This window comes from Psammomys obesus, unplaced genomic scaffold (assembly GCF_907164565.1).
Source record: "Psammomys obesus unplaced genomic scaffold, mPsaObe1.curated_primary_1811, whole genome shotgun sequence".
NCBI classification, from domain to species: domain Eukaryota; kingdom Metazoa; phylum Chordata; class Mammalia; order Rodentia; family Muridae; genus Psammomys; species Psammomys obesus.
The window spans coordinates 15,585,990-15,607,823 of NW_026596039.1; the positions used below are offsets into that span (position 1 = coordinate 15,585,990).

The 21,834-nt window shown below is 45.3% G+C and overlaps 1 protein-coding gene across 1 annotated transcript in view; it reads right to left on the bottom strand.

The window, feature by feature from the left end:
• Elmod1 (ELMO domain containing 1) overlaps positions 1–21,614 on the bottom strand; it is a 56,683-nt gene extending 35,069 nt beyond the window's left edge. Inside the window, exons 1-2 of the mRNA XM_055621943.1 lie at positions 21,496–21,614; positions 2,015–2,116 (exon numbers count right to left, since the gene is read on the bottom strand). Of these exons, the coding sequence (XP_055477918.1) occupies positions 2,015–2,031 (17 nt within the window). The 5' untranslated portion in view covers positions 2,032–2,116; positions 21,496–21,614. The remainder of the gene's footprint in view (positions 1–2,014; positions 2,117–21,495) is intronic.
• Positions 21,615–21,834: the final 220 nt, after the last annotated feature.

Genomic DNA, 21,834 nt, shown 5'->3' on the forward strand with positions numbered 1-21,834 from the left:
GGTTGAAATGAAATGATTTCCAAAGTTGCTCAAGAGCTATGAGAATGGACTGTTGGGGAATAAAGAGTAATATATCCTAATAGAATTTGTAGATTTCTTGATGTATGCCCTTTCACATTCCATGTATATTAATATAAGACGAACTGAAACAATGATAGTTAAAAAATATTAAAAACAAAATCTCAAGCAAAAACCAATAATCAACTAAGAATGGGCAATGAGTCTCCTTTTGTTATTTCAAAATAAATAATTGGTGGAAAGCCCGCTTTCTTCATTTCTTCTCTTGGTGTCTGTATGTGTGAGCATGTGTGTGTGTGTGTGTGTACATGTGCAGGTGTGTGCAAATGTGCATGTTTGTGTGTACCTGTTTGCATGCTAGTATATGGGTGTGCACAGCACACACGTGGAAGACAACATGCAGGGTTGGTTCTCTCCTTCCACCACGTGGGCTCTGGGGATCAAATCAGGCATCAAAGTCAGCGGCAGCCATCTTTACCCTATGAGCCATCCTGCTACCTCCTCACTTCCTTCTCAATGTGCAGCCTGCCAGTCTATCTTCAGTTTCACGTAAGTAATCCACGAAAATAATCTCTTTATAAAATATATGCGTCAAGTGAAAAGAAAAGTCTGTGTTAGAACACACTACTGACAAGGCTGTGCTGGCTTCACTATCCTTGGTTCTAGTCGGCACAACATTTTACCAATTCTCAACCATCACGTGAAGATTGATTCTACACGATAGTGTTAGGATGTCTACTGAGTACCCCTTTGCACCCATTCAATTTAAGAAGAAAACTTAGAGAAGCCACTGCCACAATTTCTCATAAAATGGCTGGTTTTGGCTCACGATTTTCTGAAACATATTGAGACACTGAAGAAAAAGTCTATCAGTACAGGCTTGACCAGATCTCACTGCGCCATAACCCCTATGCTGGAGGACACCTATAGCTGCTAATTTTCCAGTCACCCAGAGCTTCTTGTTAGCATGATCCTACAGCCAACATCCATGTTTGCATTCAGGAGACAGTCAAAAGTACCAGCTTCTCTTGACTGTATAAACAGGTTCGTTAGTAACCACATCAATCAAAAACATATCAGGTCAAATAAATGCCTTATTAGTGATACTTCAAATACTAACTTTCACATAGCTTTGATAAACAAGTTAGTGAATAGTCTGTTCAAGGTAACAGACTGTGACAACTGGAAGTGGCTTCATTGTGATCTCCAGATAGTTTTGTATAATTACCCAGTAGCCACCACTAATCATATCAAAGCACACTGAAACCCTCACGCCCCTCCATATGCCTCCAGAAACAATGATAGAAACAAAACCAGGGGGGAAAAGAAAGCCTCAAATAGCCTCCAATAGAACCAAATAATTTCCTGAAAGAAGCAAGGCCACCTACAACTTGCTTAGAGGGTTGCAGAGCAAAACAAGGAAAGTATTTTATGGAGGTCACTATCTTGATGGGAAGATGAGCTGGAGAATGTACTGACATTTCTAATACTCAGACTAACTTTGTCATATTTTAATATGATTCAATATACTTTATTAACAGAAAAAATTGATGGTGATTAGTAATCTTGAAGTTAGTCATAAAACGTTTTCTACACAGTAGGACTGTTCAGAGAACACTAACAGATACTCTGTGCTGGCCAGTCTGGGAGCTGGTAATAGATATTGCAGAGACAAGGCCAGGCAGCCGGCAGAGGCTGAAAACAGACTGTGGTGAGGGAAAAGTACTAGTGTGAGCCGGTGTGGCAGCCAAGCTTTTAATTTTTGGAGATTTATGTGAAGAACATTCATGGGCCCAGGCTGCCCTGTCACCCCACATGTTCTCTCAGCATCACAGAGTGGACAGTGAGGAGAGGAGCCTCGCGTTAAGGTTACCCTCACTCAAGAGGCAATGCCAGCAGACCCTGTCTTGGGACCACACTGGGGAACACAAACAGCCCTCTAGCTGGCAAGGAAGCTTTCCTCCAGAGGCCCACTCGGGGAGCTGCGGTCACTTACCTCACGAAGTGCTTCATGGTGTAGCCGTTGCCTCCCTGGACGCTACGCCAACTCTCTTTAAGCAAACTGCTTCCAAATTCACTTTTGCAAAGTAAGTGTGGCCTACAGGGAAAGATTAGATAGAGTTACTAGAATTTCTAAACATAACCCTCCTGTTTTGCTGGCATAAGACAATATATTTCATGTCCGGAACACCGTTTTACTAGAGCTGCCCACGAAAAGGATTGAAAGGCTGGAGATGTAAGCCGCAGCCTTTCGCCTCACAACTGTACAATTAACTTTCCATTCTAAGTCACTTGCTGGAGACAGTTTTATGAGCTTTATAAGTCTTCTCTCATTGGGGGGTATTTTCCTTATGTTTTGAGAAACAATATTAATAAAATAAAGAACTATAAAAATTACTGTCATGGTTTCCAGATATCCCCCGACCTCCAGCCTGGCAGTCTTAACTTTCCAACAGTACAAGTCAAAAAGAACTGGAAGGAACTGATAATATTGCTAAGCTCCGAATCAGCACAATTAGTATATATTAATAAAACATTTTAAATAGTTGTGCAAGAGCCAGATGCTCCTAAAAAACAAATAAATGATGTGCCAAGTTCAAGGTGTTTGTTTGTTTGGTTGCTTGGTTCAAAATTTCCCTAAGGCCCAGGGAGTAGATATTACAGAAGAGGGGCTAGAAAGAATGTAAGAGCAGAAGATGGGGGGAAGGACTATGAAATATCATCTTCTGGACATGACATGGCCATTACGGTCACCATGTCTAGCAGTTGTTATATGCACCTGGCCTGCACAAGACTGGTTCTGTCAACAACAAGTCCCCCTCACCTGCTCAGCTATTGGCTACTGATAGATTCTTGGAGAGGAGAAGTCACTCTCTCCAGCTGTGTATCCATTGGTGAGGCTACCAAGTTCCAATAGACAGCCCTGGTTAAAGTCAATGGGCCACAAAGCAAAACACAAAGACATGGATGTGAAAAGGGGATTTGCAGGCAGGAAAAGAACTGACAAGGGAGGAAGAGAGAAAAGAGAGAGAGTATGAAAAGAATGCCTTATAGACATGTATGAAATTGGCAAACATCAAATTTAATTTTTAAAAAATCTCACAATGTTTGCTTTCACAAAGCCTACGGCTTCTGGCACATCCCCTTTTTTTCTGGTAAGGATGCTGCATGGGGCAGGCTCTGGAGAAGGAAGGGATGGTGAGACAGGTGAGCCAGACTTGGCTTCGAATAAGAGCAGAGAGAAGACACTCCTGAAGGAAAGGCACGGGGGAAGGCCAGCTCCAGGAGAAGTGAGTGGAATGGAGTGTAGGGACACACAGCAGACAGAGTCACAGCCACCACCCAGAGCGGCTCAGAAGTCAGGGGACACAGCACAACTAAAAAGGCCAGTCTTTTCCTTAACGCTATTTGCTTTTACAGGTACTTTCTACAATGTAGAATCTACACGTCTGAAAAAAAACCTACACATAGAGACTGTGGTTGCTTGTTTTGGCAAGGCAGAGAGGAGAGAAATGGCCTTCAACTTTTTAAGTGCTTTTCTCTTAAAGTATGTCAGAAGCAAAATTAAATAATACTTGTGCATTTTGTGTGGTCTAAATTTTACATCATTCTTTCTGTATCTGTGGCTTCTAAATGAATTCAATTTTCAATTTATAATGTAGTGCTAGCAGAGATCTTATGGTTTCTCATATATTCACCTCCGCTAGGAACCAGGGATTCTTGGAGAAATGGTCTATAACTGGGTCATGTTGAGAAATATCATGTTCTGCCAGAAAGGGACACGTTTAAGACAAACAAAAATAGGAGCACTTAAAATAAACACAAATAGTCACAGAAAGAGCCCCCAGTGTCCAAAGAAGGCACAATCTGGGCAACAGGATAAAGTACTATTGAATTAGACTCTGCGTATAATGGAAATCCATGGATTTGTGCAGTGCAAATGAATGACTGGATCAGAAAAAAAAACAGGAGAAAGCTACACAGGTCTTCCATGCACACAAATTTCAAAGTAGGTGGACACTTTGCCCTCAGTGACGTTGTGCATAACTTCTTGGCCTTTTAAAGAAGGCTAGACCTTGTATCTTCCTGAATGCCATTCAGGAGAGAGGAGTAAGTAGCGTAGAGAGACTTGGCAAGCCGTGCCCTGGTCAGGTGCTCGAGGCAAATGTCACCAGCAAGATGTCTCACTGACGGTAAATAGCTGTATGTAGATGGTACCAGTTCCTGTGGGTTTTCCCTCAGTCCTATCACCCCAACCAAACATGACACAAATCCCAGGGGGAGGAGAGGCCACAGAACACATAAGTAGACTCCTCAAAATGTAAGGTAGTTAAGAATAAGGAACGTCCACTAAAGCACGGAGGCCAAGGAGTGTGTGCCTACGGAGATAGGTCCATCAGATGAGGCATCACAGGCAGGGCCCTGAAAGCGGAAAAGGGACATGAGGTAAAATCTAAGGAAGGGTGAATAAAGTTCGGTCCTGAGCGCTGTAACTCAGCGGGTGAAAGTGCTCGCTGTGCACGCCTGATGACCTGAATTCAATTACCTGAACCCATGATGGAAGGAGAGAACCGATTCCTCAAAGTTGGCCTCTGAGCCTGCCTCCCAGTGAATGGCATGTTTGTGCTTGCACTTCTACACACAAACATCATGCATACACACACACACACACACACACACACACACACACACAGCAATGATAATAAAATAAAAATACTTCTAAAAGAGTATTGAAAAGGAAAATATACGGACTTGGGTTAATAATGAGATGTCAGTATATGTCTGTTCGTTGTGGTAAGTATATTGCATTAGTGCAAGATACTAATACTGGAAAGTGGGTGGTAGTCTAAAGGAACTGTGCTTATCACCTTTGTAACTTCTCTGGAAACAATCATCATTCCAAGCTTAAGTGTTTTAAAGGAGATTTAATGCCTCTTATGCCTCAGACCCACAGTAAAGATACAGGGCGAATCAGAGGGTGCGGCCGCACCCTGCAGGCCTAACCATCTCGAGTGACAGGCTGATACAGGAGGCCATTCAGGCTCCTTTCCCTGCCCATCACAGTTCCATCAGTGGGTCCCGATGGGGGAAGCAGGGGCAGGAAGTGGGGACAGGAGGCTGGGGGTGAAAGAGACCACAGCCGTGAGCATGACAAGAACAGACTCGGCAGCTTCAGTGACACAGCTCATTTAGTTGGGGGGACAAAGGCTACTTAAACCTTGGGGGAGGGCAGGGGCTTCTGGGGTGAGTGTATACATCACTGGCCAGGGCTAGGGTGCTGGAGATGCCTCGTTTGTGTGAGGAGGAATTCCAGGTCCTGCTGGACATGACCTTGTAAGGAGAGAGGAAGTTTAACTTGACTACCATGCAATGGAAGTCTTGGTTTCTTTAAAAACTCAGTTATGTTATATAAACACGTTTTTGTTTTAATCCCAAGTGTGGGATTATAGTTTGGGCTTCAGTTTGTCCACAGCTGATAACTGCCTCCTGCAGCGAGCGATCTTTGCCAGCTGGTAACGGACTGCCTCATGCAGCACAGATAGGGATGTGGCCTAGGATTCTGAGGAAGGTAAGTAGGAGAGCTCAGAGAGAGAGAGAAAAGGGGGTTCGTGGCAGTTTGGAGAGCCCAGAGATGGTCGGTGTAGTGGCTTGGACAGACGAAGAGACTGCTTGCTGTGTTTGCTGTTGACGGAGATTGGGATAGTCGCCAGAGAACCCATCAACCCTAAACAGCAGGGAGAAGTAAGGAGGTCTGTGCCCCTCTCCCCACTAACCTTCTCTCTCTAACCTAAGGTTAAAGGGCTGGCGAGGGGGAGGTGGAGACAAAAAATAAGAGTTAAAAACAAGCACAACACTCCGAAGCTATGTGAGCTCCTCCAGGGGGCACAGGCTGCCTGTGTGGGGCAGGAGGCAGGGCAGGAGAAACTGGTCCTACTCCTGCTGATCTCAGGATGAGATTTCTGGGGTGTGGATGCACCTTTAACCTCCAGGCAGCGCCCCCCTCCCCCAGCTCCTCAGCTCCACGACAGGAAAGCAGATAGGGACTTGGTCACAGAACTGCAAATGGAAATATGTCCTAGGCACCCATTAAGAGAGGTGACCATCTTAAATGTAGGGGCTGGGGGCTCCCCAAAAAGCACATACAAAACCCTAGAAGTGAAAAAATGCACCAGGCGTATAGAGAGGATCTTCCTACTAAGTGTGGTCCTCACTGAGAAGACAGCAAGATGTGGAAGGTCAGTAAGGGCGCATCAGGCTTTGCAAATGATGCTAAGGGGGCTGAAGCATCTCACCTGAGTGGCAAGCACTACTGCAAGTTTTCGAGTTGGTATGTAACACGAATTTGATTTTTGGTTGAGAAAAAGAACAACAACTACCCCAGCAGCTGGAGAGGGAGCTCATGGTTAAGACTATTGGCTGCTCTTCCGGAGGATGAGGGTTTGATTCCCAGCACCCACGTGGTGGCTTCCAACCATCTGTAACTCCAGCTCTAGGGGATCTGGTGCCTTCCTCTGGGTTCTATGCACGTAAGGCATGGAAATGGTGCACAGACCTCTGTGCAGGCAAAACACCCATACACATAAAATAACAGGGGAAATATTAAAACATACTCTGATTTTAGTACAGAGAATGGGCTGTACTGTGGCCAGATTACAGGCAGTGGTACCATTTAGAAGCTTTCTGTGATGATCCTGACAGGGATAATGGTACAGGCAGGCAGCGAATGGAGATGGAGTGGGAAGAACCTGAGAGATACTTAGCAGGCGGAGTTGGCCAGACTTTCAATGGTGGGGTTGGGAGGGAAATGAGGAGCCAACACAGACCTCTGTGGATGGCAACTGGACAGAGCGTTCACTGATACACAGGATTTTGGAGAATCAGACTTGGGCATCTAGGACATTCTAAGTTTTGGGGGCCATAGACGGGTTTGAAGGTCAGGAGATGAACCCTAAGTTCTGGGTAAAGGTCTGAGCTTTCTTGGCAGGTAACTGGAGTCATAGTCCAGAAGAAATCACTAAACAAACCGTAGATACAACCCATGTTCATCACAGCAGTTCTTCATGAGGATGAGACCAACAGAGTCCTCATAACACAGAGGGGTAAAAAATGTGCTGCACCAGGAATATGTTGTCGGAATTAGCAGACCATTTTATCCCCAGGTAGTTCAATTTCATGACTGTGAATCTGGTTCATCTTAAAAAAACCAAACCAAAGCAAACAAAAAACCCTTTCATGTCCATTAGCAGAATAACAGTAATAATTCTCCCCTCGGGAGTATGACCTGTCTAGTCACATTGGGCAAGACACCAAGATGGCTGGTGAGGGAGGGGAGGGGTGAGTCAGGGAGAAGTTGGGGGAGGAGTAGATGTAATCAAAACACATTGGTACACAATTCTCGAACCAACGAAAATTTAAAAGATGAAGTTAAACTCTACAGGCTTCATCTCATCACAAAATGGGACAACTGAAATGATACAATATTAAACCTAAAAAACAAACAAACAAACAAAAAAAAAAGCGAAAACAGAAACTTTCTGGGCTACGCACCGCAGCGCACAGTGCCACAGGGTTTGGAACGACGAGGGAGACTTACTGTCTGTGGGTAACGCTGCCAAGGGGATAGGGAGGGTACGGGTGGCTATGGTACAAAGTTGTGGAGAGAAAGTTCACAGCTTGAATCCACAACCACCCAGCTGGTAGCTTTAGTCAAGCTGCTTAGCGTGTGTGCGGTGTCCGGCGGGTCATATCCACCTTGCGAGGTAGCTCCAAGGGCTGAGTGGAGCGAAGCACGTAGGCGCTTAGTGCGCGCACGTCTTTCCTGGGAATTAAGGAAAACACAAAAGCCGCTCTGCGCAGTCCCCTCCCCATGACTTCCTATCTAGAGGGAGGTTGTTCTAGGGTGGACAGCCATGCTCTTCTGTTGTACTCTGCATTCTTAATATTGTTCCAAAGACTTTACAAAATTGTGGGGTGTGTGTGTGTGTGTGTGTGTGTGTGTGTGTGTGTGTGTGTGAGACACACCCATGGGCTTGCCTGGAGGCTGAAGGAGAATGTCAGATGTTCTTTCCTGTGAGTCTCTTGCTTATTCCCTTGGGACAAGCCCTCTCACTGAATCTGGGGCTCTCCCTTTTGGGGGGAACAGCAAACCCCAGAAATCTTCCTGTCTCTGTCCCTACCAGTGTTGGGGTTACAGGTGTCTGCACCTATGTTCAGCTTTTACACAGGAATTAGGTGTCTGGACTTGGGCCCTCATACTTGCACAGCAAGGACTGTCAGCCAACGAGCCATCTTCTTACCCCCCCTCGAATGAGCTGTTTCATATTTTTTTGCCCAGCATGCTGCACATTCTCTGCATTATTTGTCAGAATGAACGCTGTGTCTTTCTTAGGAAAATGCACTTTAAAAGCATCAATCAATAACACTAGGAAAACAAACTCCAAATTTCCCACCTGGAAGAAAAAAAAATCCTAGATCTCGTCCCTATAGTAAAAAAAAAAAAAAAAAAAAAAAAAATTATAAACTAGGCTTGCTCAGCTTGGCAGGGCCCTGCAGTGATTTGTCTCCGTGCGCACAGAGATGAGCAGATCCAAAGAGAAGGATCAAATGATTGAGCGTGCCGATCAAACGGAGATGAGCTGGCGCTTCAGTATGGGGCTATGCTGTTATCTGCCTCTTCTCTCTTTTCCCAGCTGGGAGGGAAGGGACATTGATGAGCGGTCTGTGACTTCTGAAAGGCTCCTGGCCCCCATCATCAGGGGATTGCCCTGCCTTCTTTGAGCATGAAGTTCCCTGTGGGTTCTTTGTAAAGTACCACTGTGTAAACCATCCAGCCATTGAACACCCCAGTTAGACACTCCACTGGAAGCAGCAGCGTTCCTTTCTTCAAAGTCTTAATCCCTGGACAGGGGGAGTGGGGGAGACAGAGAAAAGGCTACCTTCTCTACAGTCCTCAGCTCTTAACTGGCTCTGTCCACCAACAACCGAAACGCTGTGGGCCCCGGGTGCTTACACATGCATAAAAAATAACCCACAGGTGAATACTACTTCGTTCTAACATCTGCCCAATGTATGATTATCCCAGTATTTAAAAAATAAAATCCAACCTGAAGAATTGAATCTCAGTTTAAGGTTTTGTGGAATTAATAACATTTATTTATGCACAACTTGCTAAAAGCTGGGCAACAACCAATGGGTTTTGCTTATATAAACTCAGTCCTAGCTGCAACTACTGTCTCCACTTTGCAGCCGAGGACAGTGAGCTGGAGAGGTTAAGGGACCTTCTGAGGGAGGTCAGCCGTTAGCCGGAGGCAGAGCTGAGATTCAGGAGGCAGTGGCACTCAGCCCTCTTTTGTGATGCCCTGGAAGCCACTGGGACAACATCCCAGAGAATGTGAAAAAGAGAATAAAAACTACATTTAATAATTTTCACTAAAGTGCAAAGCCAGGAAGCCATCAAGGGGTGGGTCTCTTCTCAAGTATCCCAAGATTCACAACGTCCTCAGGGAAGCTGCCCCAAGACCAACTTCCAGCAGCATTTCTTACCTTGTTTGTTGATGGCCTTTCTGGAATGTAATGAAACTAAAACAGAGATGACTTTCCTCAGTCAGGTAGAGGGTTAGGAATCTACTAAACATAGATAGAAGTGGGCCTGGAGAGACGGCTCAGTGGTTAAGAGCACTGGCCGCTCTTCCAGAGGACCAGGGTACAGCTCCCGGCATGGTGATTCACAACCTTCTATAGTGCCAGCCCCAGGGATCCCGCACCCTCTTTGGGCCTCCACGGGCCCTGCACATATGTGGTGGATAGATATGCATGTGGGTAAAACATTGTCACATATGACCAGTTTTTTTCTTTTCTTTCTTTTTTTTTTTTTTTTAGAAAAAGAAATGGATATGTTTCTTTTTGGCCCCTCCTGGGTATGTTGAGGTGTTGTAGGGAAAATGTGAACAGTCCAGAAAAAGCTCACAGCAACAAATACCTGAAGCTGACGTGGGAAAGGTCAGATGAACTCAGCTCACACTGTTAGGATGCCTGTCTGTGGATGGTTTCCAAAAAATTAGGAAAAAGAAAAAAAAAAAAACCCTCTCCCAAATGAGCATGCCAGAGTGAACACATCTGCATGGGACATACCACGCCAGGGTGAAGACTGTGTGTAAGGAGGCCGGGTGAAAGTAACCTGTTTGAAGAGTTGGGGTCTGCCTGAGCAGAGCCACAAACCAAACAAGGTGACACTAGTGTTTTCTGATCAGATGGGCCTAGCATCGGGGTTAGGATGGGTGAGTAAATAAATTAGCAAATCCAGGTCATGTCTATATTTTCAGCCTTCTTCATACTTGGTCAAGTCCTGAGAAGTAATGAGTCTATACAAGGAAAGATGGAGACTCATTGTTTTAAAAGGATAAATGCATTAAAACACATTGAACAACAAAAGACCGAAAATGGGAGGAGTTCATAAAGTGATTGAGGGACAAAGTGGAATGGAAAAGAAGGGAAGAAAAGAAAAACTCCTAAGGCTGTGAACATTTGAAGTACGGATAAAATGCTCAGGTATCCACGTGAGGACAGAAAACTAGCAAATATGAAAAAAGTTGCACAGTTACGGTTCACGTGTGGCACACAGCATATCTGACCAGGGGTGTTATGCTCTCGCATAACCGGCTCCTGGAGGCTACATCCAGCGCCTTCCTTTCTCCCTTCCTCAGCAGTTAGCGTCAAGACTGCCTGCTGACATGAGCTAACCTGACAGCTAGGAAGGCTTTTCCCTTCCTCAGACATAAACACTCATCTGAGGCTTATTTCGAGATTTATCGCAATGGCCGTCCACGTTGGCTGCAGAAGTCAAGGCTGCCAATAATTTACTTATGACCTGCTTAAAGATGGTTTTCTGCCTTTCAAGGCAGTGAAGGTTTGGCGGGCACAGTTGACAAAATCTGTCTCTGTCTTCTAAAAGACTCGGGAAATTTGACACAAAATATTCTCAATATTTTAGTTTCGAAAATTAAAACTCTAAATAAAAAAAATCACAATAAAAAACAGTAAATATGTGGACACAGTTTCTTCCATTAAAAGTGAAATGTATTTTCTTGAGAAACACAAGTTTGGAGTGGAGAAGGATTGGGTGCTGGGGACTGTGTTACCAAGTCTTACTATTGTGATGTTTTAAGTAATTGTAAGCATTACCCTGGAATAAACAACCCCCTTTCGTGTGTTTATTCCGTTTTGTGTATGTGTGCATGTCTGTGGTTGGGAATATGCGCATACGTGCCGGCGGCACTTAAGTGCGGTCCTGGGACCACAGGCACACGTCACCGCGTCTGGAGTTTTACAGACTCAGGTAGGTCCTCGGCTTGTGGGGCCCGCTCTTTGGGGACTGGGCCATCTCCCCAGTGCCCCACTGAGCTGCTTACTCAGAATATGAGGGTGTACACCATTGCCATCCTAGGCTCACTGAAATGTGGATGGGGAAAGCAGGACCGGGATGTGGTGGTTGGGACATGACACACTCATAACTTCCAAGCTTTATCCGTTAAACAAGGAAGAAAAAGTTTGCCTCTATTGTATCTATTGCTCTCCCAAGTATCCTTCCTTATAGCCACCTCCCACTTCCGAACTGAAACAGTCTTCAAAAGCACTAAACTCACAGACTCAGGTCTCCACCTTCCGTTTGCCATTGGGGTTCCTACCTTTTGTCACTTGTCCCCAGACCACTAGCTTATGCCAAGCGTGGTGACTTGTCTCATAAACACTAAGAGAATAAATAACCTTCGCCCCGCCTTGTGCCTTTCCGAATGCTGTGGACTCAGTGAGTCCTGGTGACTGATGAACACTCCTCTGTTAGCATGGGATTAGCCCTGTGATCATCAGGGCTCCCTATTGCAGAAACAGAAACTAGTGGGCCATGGTGGATCTTACCTATAACCCCAACACTCAAGAGGCTGAGGGAGGAAGAGTTCAAAGCCAAACCCCAAACAAAACAAACTCTCCTCTTTAAGCAGAAAATGCATTTGTCATGGAAACAATCCCCAGATTGTCAGGTGGGTAAGGAAATCAGGTTTGGAGACTAGCCAAAACAACAAAACACCCGACACAGAGGCAGCCTGCTAAAGAACCTCTACTGCCCCCACCAGGCACAGGCTGGCACTGCTGCCATACCTTCTGGCATTTGGGGGGCTGGGGGGCTTTAAGGGCTGGGACCCTTGCAATGGAGTTTGGACGCCAGGAACAGGGCTAAGGTTCAAACATGTGTGAAAAGAAGAAACACCTGAAGCTTTCAACTCCTGTTGTGAAAAGTGGGTTGTGTTTTGTAATGCAGGAGAGCCCGGTGATGGTTAATTTCATGTGTCCGCTTGACTGGGCCGAGGAGGCCCAGTTCCATTACCTCTGGTTATGTCTCTGAATGTAGTTTCTGAATAAGGTCGGTGTGCGAATCCCTAGACTCAATAAAGCATATTTCTCTTCCCAGTGTGGGTTGACATGATCTAATCTGCTGTGCCTGAATGGAACAAAAAGGTGGAGGCAGAGGAATTAGCCTCTCACACGAGTGGCTGAGACACTGACGTGTTCGTGCTGTTGGATAGAATTACAGCAGCTTTTATGGGTCTCCGGTTTGCAGGCAACAGATTATGAACTTTTCAGCTGCCACAATCAAAAGAGCTCATTCTTCATAATCGATTTCTTCACACACACGCACACGCACACACGCACACACACACAGAGGCTTAACACATCTGTATTTGTGTGTACAAATGTGTCTACCTTTGTGGTTCTCTTTCTCCATATTACAATGAATACAGCCCTCAATAGAGGACAGGATTTTGAAGGCTGTGTTTAAAAAGAGTAACAAATGTCCATTCTACAGTGTAAACAAATGTCTCTGAAAGCCAAAACATGACGCAGAGAGATGCCCGAGACTGCACACCCACTGTCATACTCAATTACATGGACAACTTATGACACATGCCTAGTTTTATGGCTGCTGAAAACATCATCATTTAGAACGAGCAATTTCAAATGTGAGCTTATATAATTAAAGAATATTATGGAAGTAACAGTAGTAGTCACAGATGCACGCATTTAACTGCTTATTGACTAATTTGTGATTGTTAGTTGTCTAGGCAATAATTAAGTATAAACATAAGGTTACATATTAATTTTAAAACAAGAGGCAGAGGTACAATAGTTATTGTACAGTATAAAATGACAACTAAGTTAAAGGACAGAGGTACAGTAGTTAGTTTGTCAAGTTGAATTAGATATTGGCAGATTCATGTATTACCACCTAGGACCTCAATTTGAAGTCTACAGTTAAATTTAGGTGGTGATTTTTAGGTCATCTGAGTCAAAGTCCCACTCAGGGAAATGATTCTTTCTTCTCTCAGCTCTCACAGGTGCCCCGGTGAATCACCTTATAGATAGTATGCTGAACATTTTGTTTCTGACCCTCTTTGACTTGAGCTTGGAACATTTTTTAATCTAGCTGAAAGTTCTCCTGTTCATATTCAAGTGAACTAAAACTGTTTCCATAATCCAATTAGATAAATTGGTACTTCCACACTCTGGTCTTGGAATTGATTTTAGATCTTAAATGTATATAACAGAGTCATTTAAAAATACATATACATAGACTCCTTATCATATCCATTCTTTTAAAAGCATAATCTTAGACGTGATTTTTTTTCCTGGGTCAAGGGATATCAAATTGAATTCTGATTATTATTCAAATTCTCCATTTTTTGAGATTTTTATGATGACCTATGTAGATTTGGGTCACCGATAAGGTTGTAAACATATTAGAGCCAACAAGGAATTCTAAAGTAAACCAATGAAGCCAGTCTTCTGTACTGTTTTCCACATTCTCTCAACATAGTTGATCAACATGAAACCACATCTCAAACTTAAATTCCATATCTCACTCCGACTGTTCAAGAGTCTAATTGATAAGCTGTGTCCCCGAAGGATTCTATGTATATGTATTTTTAATGAATCTATTGTATACATTTCTAGATGAACAATCATTTAAAGAAAGAGTGGAGGAAATATATGGAACAATATGGAACGGCAGCTAAGACACAACCTCTAATACTGCTAAATCTTGACCTGATTTTTTGGGTTCCCACACTAGGCCACATACACATTATACACAGGACAGATGGGAAGGCATTCCACATTAGGAAGTTTAATAAAGGTCTTTTGAATCATAACATGTAATATACATCTCAATTAACACAGTCTTAATGAGTGTTTACCATTTCAAGAGAACCCGTGACTACGCTTCACTGCCAAGAGTAATTGATTACATTTTTAAAAGCTAATTTAAATGGATCTTCAGGCTAAAGACATTTTAAAATTAAAACCTAAGCGTCCTACTTTGGTTGTAGTATCTAGAGAAATCAACCTGGAACTGACCAGGAAACTTTTTGCTTGGCCAGCGTTTGTACTACCAGCAAGCCCCCTGAGAGAAAAGATGCTAGTCTTGCCTAGCGCTGGATCCTGCACAGTACAAAGCCAACCTACCAGGCAACATGCGCTGCTGGGACAATAGGGACATAACTGTACTGGAGGCGACTGACTGGAATTCCTGCCAGGCTCTGTCGGCGTCTCTCTAGGAGGGCTGTAGGCCGTAGGAGGAACCACCACTGTTTTGCCAAATGGTCGTGTTGTCAGACTGCACTGTAGAGACTTATGTCATTCCCATAGATTGGTCCTGCTCCCAACCTTGGTCAGAAGTTTCTTTTTGTAGTGGGCAGCAGTTAATACAGGGACACAAAACTGGTCCAAGGGATGAGAAAAAATGGCTGTGGGTGCCCAGTTCTAATCAGATGTCTGTACCAGCTGCTCGCCTCCTAAGATTTAGGAAATACCATGGAAGAAGGAGCATAAAGAATGGAGGATGGGGAAGAGTATTGTAAAATGCTGTCTTCTGGCCAGGACATCATGATTGCACTCCTGAATTCACAGCAGCTCACGACCTACAGCAGATCAAGATAGTAAAAATTCCAGGAAGGATACAGGTAGGGATCAGATGACATCATCTTTAGCTAAGGAGTTATTGGCAGTCAACGAGTACCAGAGGAAAGAGAACCATTTTTCTTGTGGGGCGTGGCTGCTGCTGCCCATGTTCCACTGTATGGCTCCATACCACGGGCAAATTGCTAGCATGATTTGACTTAGTGGTTTATTAAGGAAGGAAGGAAGGAAGGAAGGAAGGAAGGAAGGAAGGAAGGAAGGAAGGAAGGAAGGAAGGGAGGGAGGAAGAGAATAACATGAATTTGGGAGAGGATGTGTTGGCGGGGTTTAACGAGGTGAAGGAGGAAGGAAAGGTGGATTATCAAAATACATTATATACTTGTACGAAATTCTCAAAGAATAAGTAAAAATATTACATTAAGAAATAGAGGTCAAAGCAGGACATGGTGGCACACAGCTTTAATTCCAGCACTTGGCACTTGGGAAGCAGAGGCAAGTGGATTTCCTGTGAGATCAAGGCTAACCCGGTCTACACAGAGAGTTCCAGGACAGCCAGCCAGGCTGTGTTTCAAAAAACAAAAACAAACAAACAAAAACAAAAACCATAACAAACAGACAAAATATAGAACAAAAGTAAAGGGCCTACTATACTATACAATTTTCAGAAAATTTGTCTTTCAGATTCTGAATATCTATCTCTCTGCTTTAAAAGAAAAAGAAAGAAATGTATTTATACAATAAATGCACTCACTCCAATGACCGAGTTGCACTTTAAATATTTACAATGCCAACTGGTGGAGTAAAAAAAAAAAAATGTAGGGAACAGAGTTTATGTCAATGATATGTTAGACTAATACCAAAAGTCAAAACATCTGTGAGGTAAATAAATGATTGGCTTCATCATGAATAAAACCTTCAAAACACGTGGCAGGGCTGGGGAGCTGGCACAGTGGTCAAGGGCACATATTGCTCTTTCCGAGGACTACAGTTTTTAGGCCCATGTCAAGTCACACAACTGTCTGTAACTCTAGCTCCAGGGCATCTAATGCCCTCTTTTGGCCTCTGAGGACACTGGCGTACACGCACACACAGGTGTTTGTAAAGAGTCAGCTTTCACCAGCTGGTGGCATAGGGAAAACGGGAAGGGAGGTGTCTTAAATGAGCTCCTGTGCCAGGCATTTTAATTAATAAGTTCAGTCTAATAATTAAAATGGAGACTTCATCTCGAGAATATGCGGAGAACGCCAAATCTGCATCATTAATTAGCTTGTTTGTGACTGTTCTTAACGATTACTCTATTTGTTTCTTTAGTTTTCTTTAGTTTGGTGTGTGAGGGTGTGTGTGTTTGAGTGTGCACAGTCATGCATTATAGTGTATGTGGAGACCAGAGGACCATCTGCTGGAGTTGGTTCTCGTCTTCCATTATATGGGGCCCAGAGATCAGAGTCAGATCATCAGGCTTGACTGTAAGTGTCTTTACTGTCTCATCCATCTTGACTGATCTTTGTCTTTTGCTTTTGGGGTATTTTTGTTTGTATGTTTGTTTGCTTGAGATAGGTTTTTGCCCTGCCTGGCCAAAAACTCACTATGTGCACCAGGCTGGTCTTGAACAAACAGAGATCTGCCTGCCTCCTGAGGCTAAATGCGTGGGCATCTCCACCTCCAGCTGAGACTGGTTGTTAGAAGCAACTTAATACATTCCACTTAGGCAACAACCAAACCGCTCCACCTCCACAGTGTAAAATTAAGACAGTCCAATCTGTGTGATTATTTCAGTGGCCTGGGACACATCATATGGAATATACTCACTCTATATAAGTTTCTCATTTATTTTGGAACAAAGCTATTCCCTTATTGAAGCCACAGCAAGGCCGAAAGCTTATTTTCTAGATAGACATCAGGGTTAGCATCATATTATTTTTTAACCTTCAAACTCTTTCACAGCAGAGAAACTAGGGTAAGATAGGATGTTATTTGCCCAGAGCTGGCCAGAGGGGGCTGGAAGATTATATGCTCATGGAATACGGGAACAATCCATATGCAGAATGTTCAGATTCAAGGTGTCTGCTAAGGATGTAGACTAAATGAGCGTCTGGTATCACAGGAGGCTCTCTGGGAGACACTCCACATACGGGGCCACTGCAGAAATCCTTCCTGTAATAAACCTTGTTGAAAATATGACCCAGACTCTAATCGTCTTGAACTTTAATGATGTCAGTATGTCCCTTGGCCACAGTTTTTTCGCTCATATAAACCGGGAATTATGGAAGGTCGTTAAGGCAGAAGAACGCTTGACCTTCTGCGAAGAGAACTGGCAGAAATCCCTGAATCAGCCCATTTTCCACTCTATCTTAAAGGATGATCGTTTACTTGATAAGACTACATGATATATGCCAATGTGGGGTAGTTCTTATGATTTTGAGACTTATGTTAGAACATGAGCTGGGTCTCATGGATCAAGCCTGTTGATCAAGAAGCTGAGGCAGGTGGATCACATCTGCCGGGCCTTCCTTGACTACAGAGAAGTTTCCAGGCCACCCTGAATAACTTAGTGAGACTGTCTCAAAATAATACTTCGTTTGTTTGTTTGTTTGTTTGTTTGTTTGTTTTTCCTTTCAGGGAGGTAATAGAGCTCAACACTAGAGTGTTTGCCAGGCATAAAACTCTAGGTGCACTCCTTGGCACCATTAAAAAAAAAAAAAGGAAGAAAAGGAAAGAAATAGAGCGAAACTTAGCCACACCTTTGAGGCTGTCCTGAATGGAGATTGCTAAGATCACTAGGTTTCTTGACAGAAGGGTAACCTACTTTGGCATCCTGTTACTGGGTACTGGAGTTTTGCCAGTGTGAACCATGAAGAGATGGCTGGTCTCTACACGATCCGCATGGGTTTAACCTTCAGCTTCCACGCAGTATACCATGTGATCCTCTGCAGTAGTACCTTCCGAATCTTTACAGGCACAATTGTGTTTGCTTTGGTATTGTTTTGGAATTAATTTCATTCGGAACACTAAGTAGGTACTCTCTGATACTACAAGCATATGGTCATTTTCGCATGGTGCTATTTCTGTAAAATATACTTTTTTTCCACCACTGGCATCTGCTTTCTTAAAGATAACTCAACCGAAACAGAAAATGATAGCAATTTAATGTCTTTTCTCATTCAGAGCAACAGATTTTCTAAAACCCAAACATATGCTTATCTCATTTCAAGAAACTGTACCAAAAGAAGTAGAATATTGATCAGCACCCCATGTGACATATTTAAATATCTACATTTATATAAAAGTAAAACTTTAAAGAAACAATACATTTCAATACTATGTGGTGGTTTGTTTGTTTGTTTTGTTTTAATCTGAAAAGACCAGGGTGGCAGTCGACTAATGAAAGGACACCCAATAATGTTAGTCAAAGGGCAGGACACCTGCTCTGTAGAATACAATGAGACGGGCGGGAGAGATGGCTCACTGGATGGAGAACTGGTTGTTCTTCCAGAGGACACAGGGTCAGTTCCCAGCACCTACATGACAGCTCACAACCGTCTGTAATTCAAGTTCCAGAAGACCCATTGCCCTCTTCTGGCCCCCCAAAGGTACCAACCACACCCATGGTATACAAGCATGCAAGCAAAACACCCAAGCACATTCAAGCAAAACACCCAAGCACATTCAAGCAAAGCACCCAAGCACATTAAAAAGAAATTAAAACTTTTTTTTTAATGCAGTGAGATACCTTTGCCCAACTGCCATTTGCTGGTCCCGACATGTGCCTCATCTCAGCTCGTTCTTCAGGAACTATTTAAAAGTCTTTCTTGGGGGAGAACACAATATAAACTCAGGAAGATAGGGAGCAGTGCTGTGGAACACTATTCAGGGCATGATATAGTTGTTTTTCTAACTGAGACTATTGGGTAAAATCCTGTAATTTGTAGCTTCATTTGGCTCTCATGAAAATTTTTTTTTACATTTTTCTTCTATCATAAGAACCCATTCTCATATCTGAGACCAGACCTCAACAGTCAACACTGCTGCACAGCTAAATAGCTCATTCCGTGAGTGGAGATGTCTATCAGAATTCTTTGTCTTCCCCCAGGCTCTGACATTACACACTCCCAACACACACACACACACACACACACACACACACACACACACACGCCCCTCACACTTCCGGAAGAGCAAGTCCTACATCGGTTGATGTATACCCATCACCAGCCCCTGTCTCCTCTCATCTTTGGATCCTGGCAACTCTCACAGAGCGTAACAAGTAGAAATATATTCGGCAAATATGTGCAGAGCTGAGAGCACTCACTTTCAGGCATGAGTTATTCTCAATAGCTCAAGAGCTGAGCCTGTCCCAGATTGCAGAGCAGCATACAACTTCTGCTCCACTTCGGTTTTTTTTTTTTTTTTTTTCAACCCATAAGTGACCCAAAAAAGGAGGAAAGAAATGTTTCCATTACAGGGTTTTCAGAAAGAAACATGTCTGCCCAGCCCAAACCACCAGTAACCCTAACAGTGATGTTTTGAAAATGCTTGGTGGATGGAGGGTATGCTTCCTTGACACACCTGGAAGAGCTCCACAAACTTCCCAGTTCGCCAAGCTTTTACATCTGTGAACGCAGCCTGGTTACCTCTGAGCAACTTGGTGGCATGCTTGTTATGTAAGAGTCCCCTTATGTTGTGAATTCTGTAGAATTCCTTTACAATCCCATCTGTGAATAATTTTTATGCACAGCTCTCCAACTCGCCTGAAAAGCTAACGCAAGACGCGATGGAGGAAACGGGAGCATTTTCATTTCAGGGTTCTTTCTCTTCATTAATTGAACGTGGCAACACAGGCTCTCCTCAGACCAGGAGAAGCAGCCTGGCAGGCACTGGGAGAAGCCGGTGAGGTAACCGCGGCAGGTCTTTGTTGGAGGAGCCTTTCCTAAATGTGAAACATCTGTAGACAGGAGCGCCTCAGCCTCCCACTGGGTGCTCAGACGTGCCAGAGAGATTTATTGCTCATTCTTCACAAGGACGCTTGAGCTTTGGGTCAACAAAAGAATTCCTTATAGATGGATCAAGATTACCCACCTCTCTCTCTCACACACACCCCTGGGGGTGGGGGTGGGGGTGGGCGTGAGGGAAGCTGACTTGGTCTACAAATGAGTACCATCTCAGAGTACTGACCGCTAAGCAGTGCGTCAGTTTTACTGGTTAATTGTGATGGTACAATAGGAGTTATATTGCTCAGAGGCCTAAGTCTGCTGCAACCCAGGAAGTTCCCTGAAAGAAAACATTATTTTGCCGTTTTTGACAGCAACATCTTACAGAGAAAGGATTCGGTGTTCCCACAAGAGAGAGAGAGTAGGAAGGCTGAGCAATAACAAGAATGTATACCTTTGGTAAAATTTCAACCAGGTTGACCTCACAAGGAAACTTCTAGGGAGAATGTGACCAAGACTGCTGTTACTCCGTGTTCTCACGAGGCAGCAAGGAATTATGACGTTTATCCCAGTGTAGGGATGCTACCTGCTTTCCACCATATTGGCAATACCAGTTAAGGACGGTTGTCAAGCGACAGACGCCAACACGCACACGCTGCTGAGATGCAGAACAAAGCCTGGATGGCTGCCTAAAATCGGGCTCTCCAAATGACAGCCTCAGTTTATGACACCAGTCTAAGGCTCGTGGGGATCCTTGACGTCTTTTTCTCGGGGGGGGGGGGGGGAGAAGAGATGAAATTTGGAAAGCTCCAAGCCGTGGCCGGGGCTTGCATCTGTCTGTGCGGGGGGCCAGAAAGGCTTACACACACACTCATTAAACTTGATCTGAAGCAAGCGAGTCTGTGAGGTCGTCTCTGAAATATTCATAAGGTCTGTTACCGGACTCGCCACCTAGAGGCTGCATTGGAAATACAGGCACTTGGAAAAACAGCACAGCTCGCTCCACCGTTCGGTTTAAGCAGCTCTCGGAGCTGCTGTTCTCCGCCCGCCCGCTCAGCTGCACCTGCCCGGCCGATGCCCCAAGAGTGGAGTTTCCCCCGTGGGAGGAGGCGCGCGCGCCAGCCCCGCAGACCTGGCCCGGGGAGGAGGCTCTGAGACCTTCGGTCCACAGCTCTGCCGCTCTGCCGCCTGGCACCGCCCTGGGGCTCGCCCGGCAGGACGGAGGGCTGCCCAGGGCCGGGACCCTCCACCGGCCCCAGCCAAGCCGCCCTTTGTCCCCGCCCGGGACCTCTCCCTGAGCCCCGCAGTGGCGTTCAGTCGCTAGGCGACCCGCGCTCCCCCGGGAAGCCGACAGCTCCCGGCTCTGACCCGCGGCGCCCCGGGTGTCAATTTCCCGGCGCAGGATGAGAAAGAGGATTTACAGCCTTGGGTGCCTCCGGGGCTCCTAACACCCCGGCAGAGCGCACGCCGATCCGCGTCCCCGCACCGTCCCCAAGCCCGAGCACTTCCGCTGTGCCCCACGCAGCTCAGCCCTCCTCTCCAAGGACGCCCACCCGCGGGCTCCTCTGGGGTCGCGACTCACCGGGCCGGGGACGGCGGTGGGTTCAGCAGCTCTGGGAGCGCGGCAGCGCGGTCTCCATCGCCCGCTTCGCTCCGCCTCTGCCCCGGCGACCGCGGCCGCAGCGACTGGTCCCCGCGAGGAAGCTGGACCGAGGCGGCCGCGGCTGCCGCACTGGCTGCGGGCGCGGGAGGGGCGGGGGCGGAGCGGGAATCTGGGTCGCCTGGAGTCCTGCAAGCCGGGATGCACCCTGGGCGGCGAGCAGAGAGGAGGCGGCCGAGAGCAGCTGCGGAGGGGGTGCAGAGGTTTCCCTGGGAGCCAGACGCGGGCGGCTACTGAGCATGCTCAGTCCCGGAACCCCGG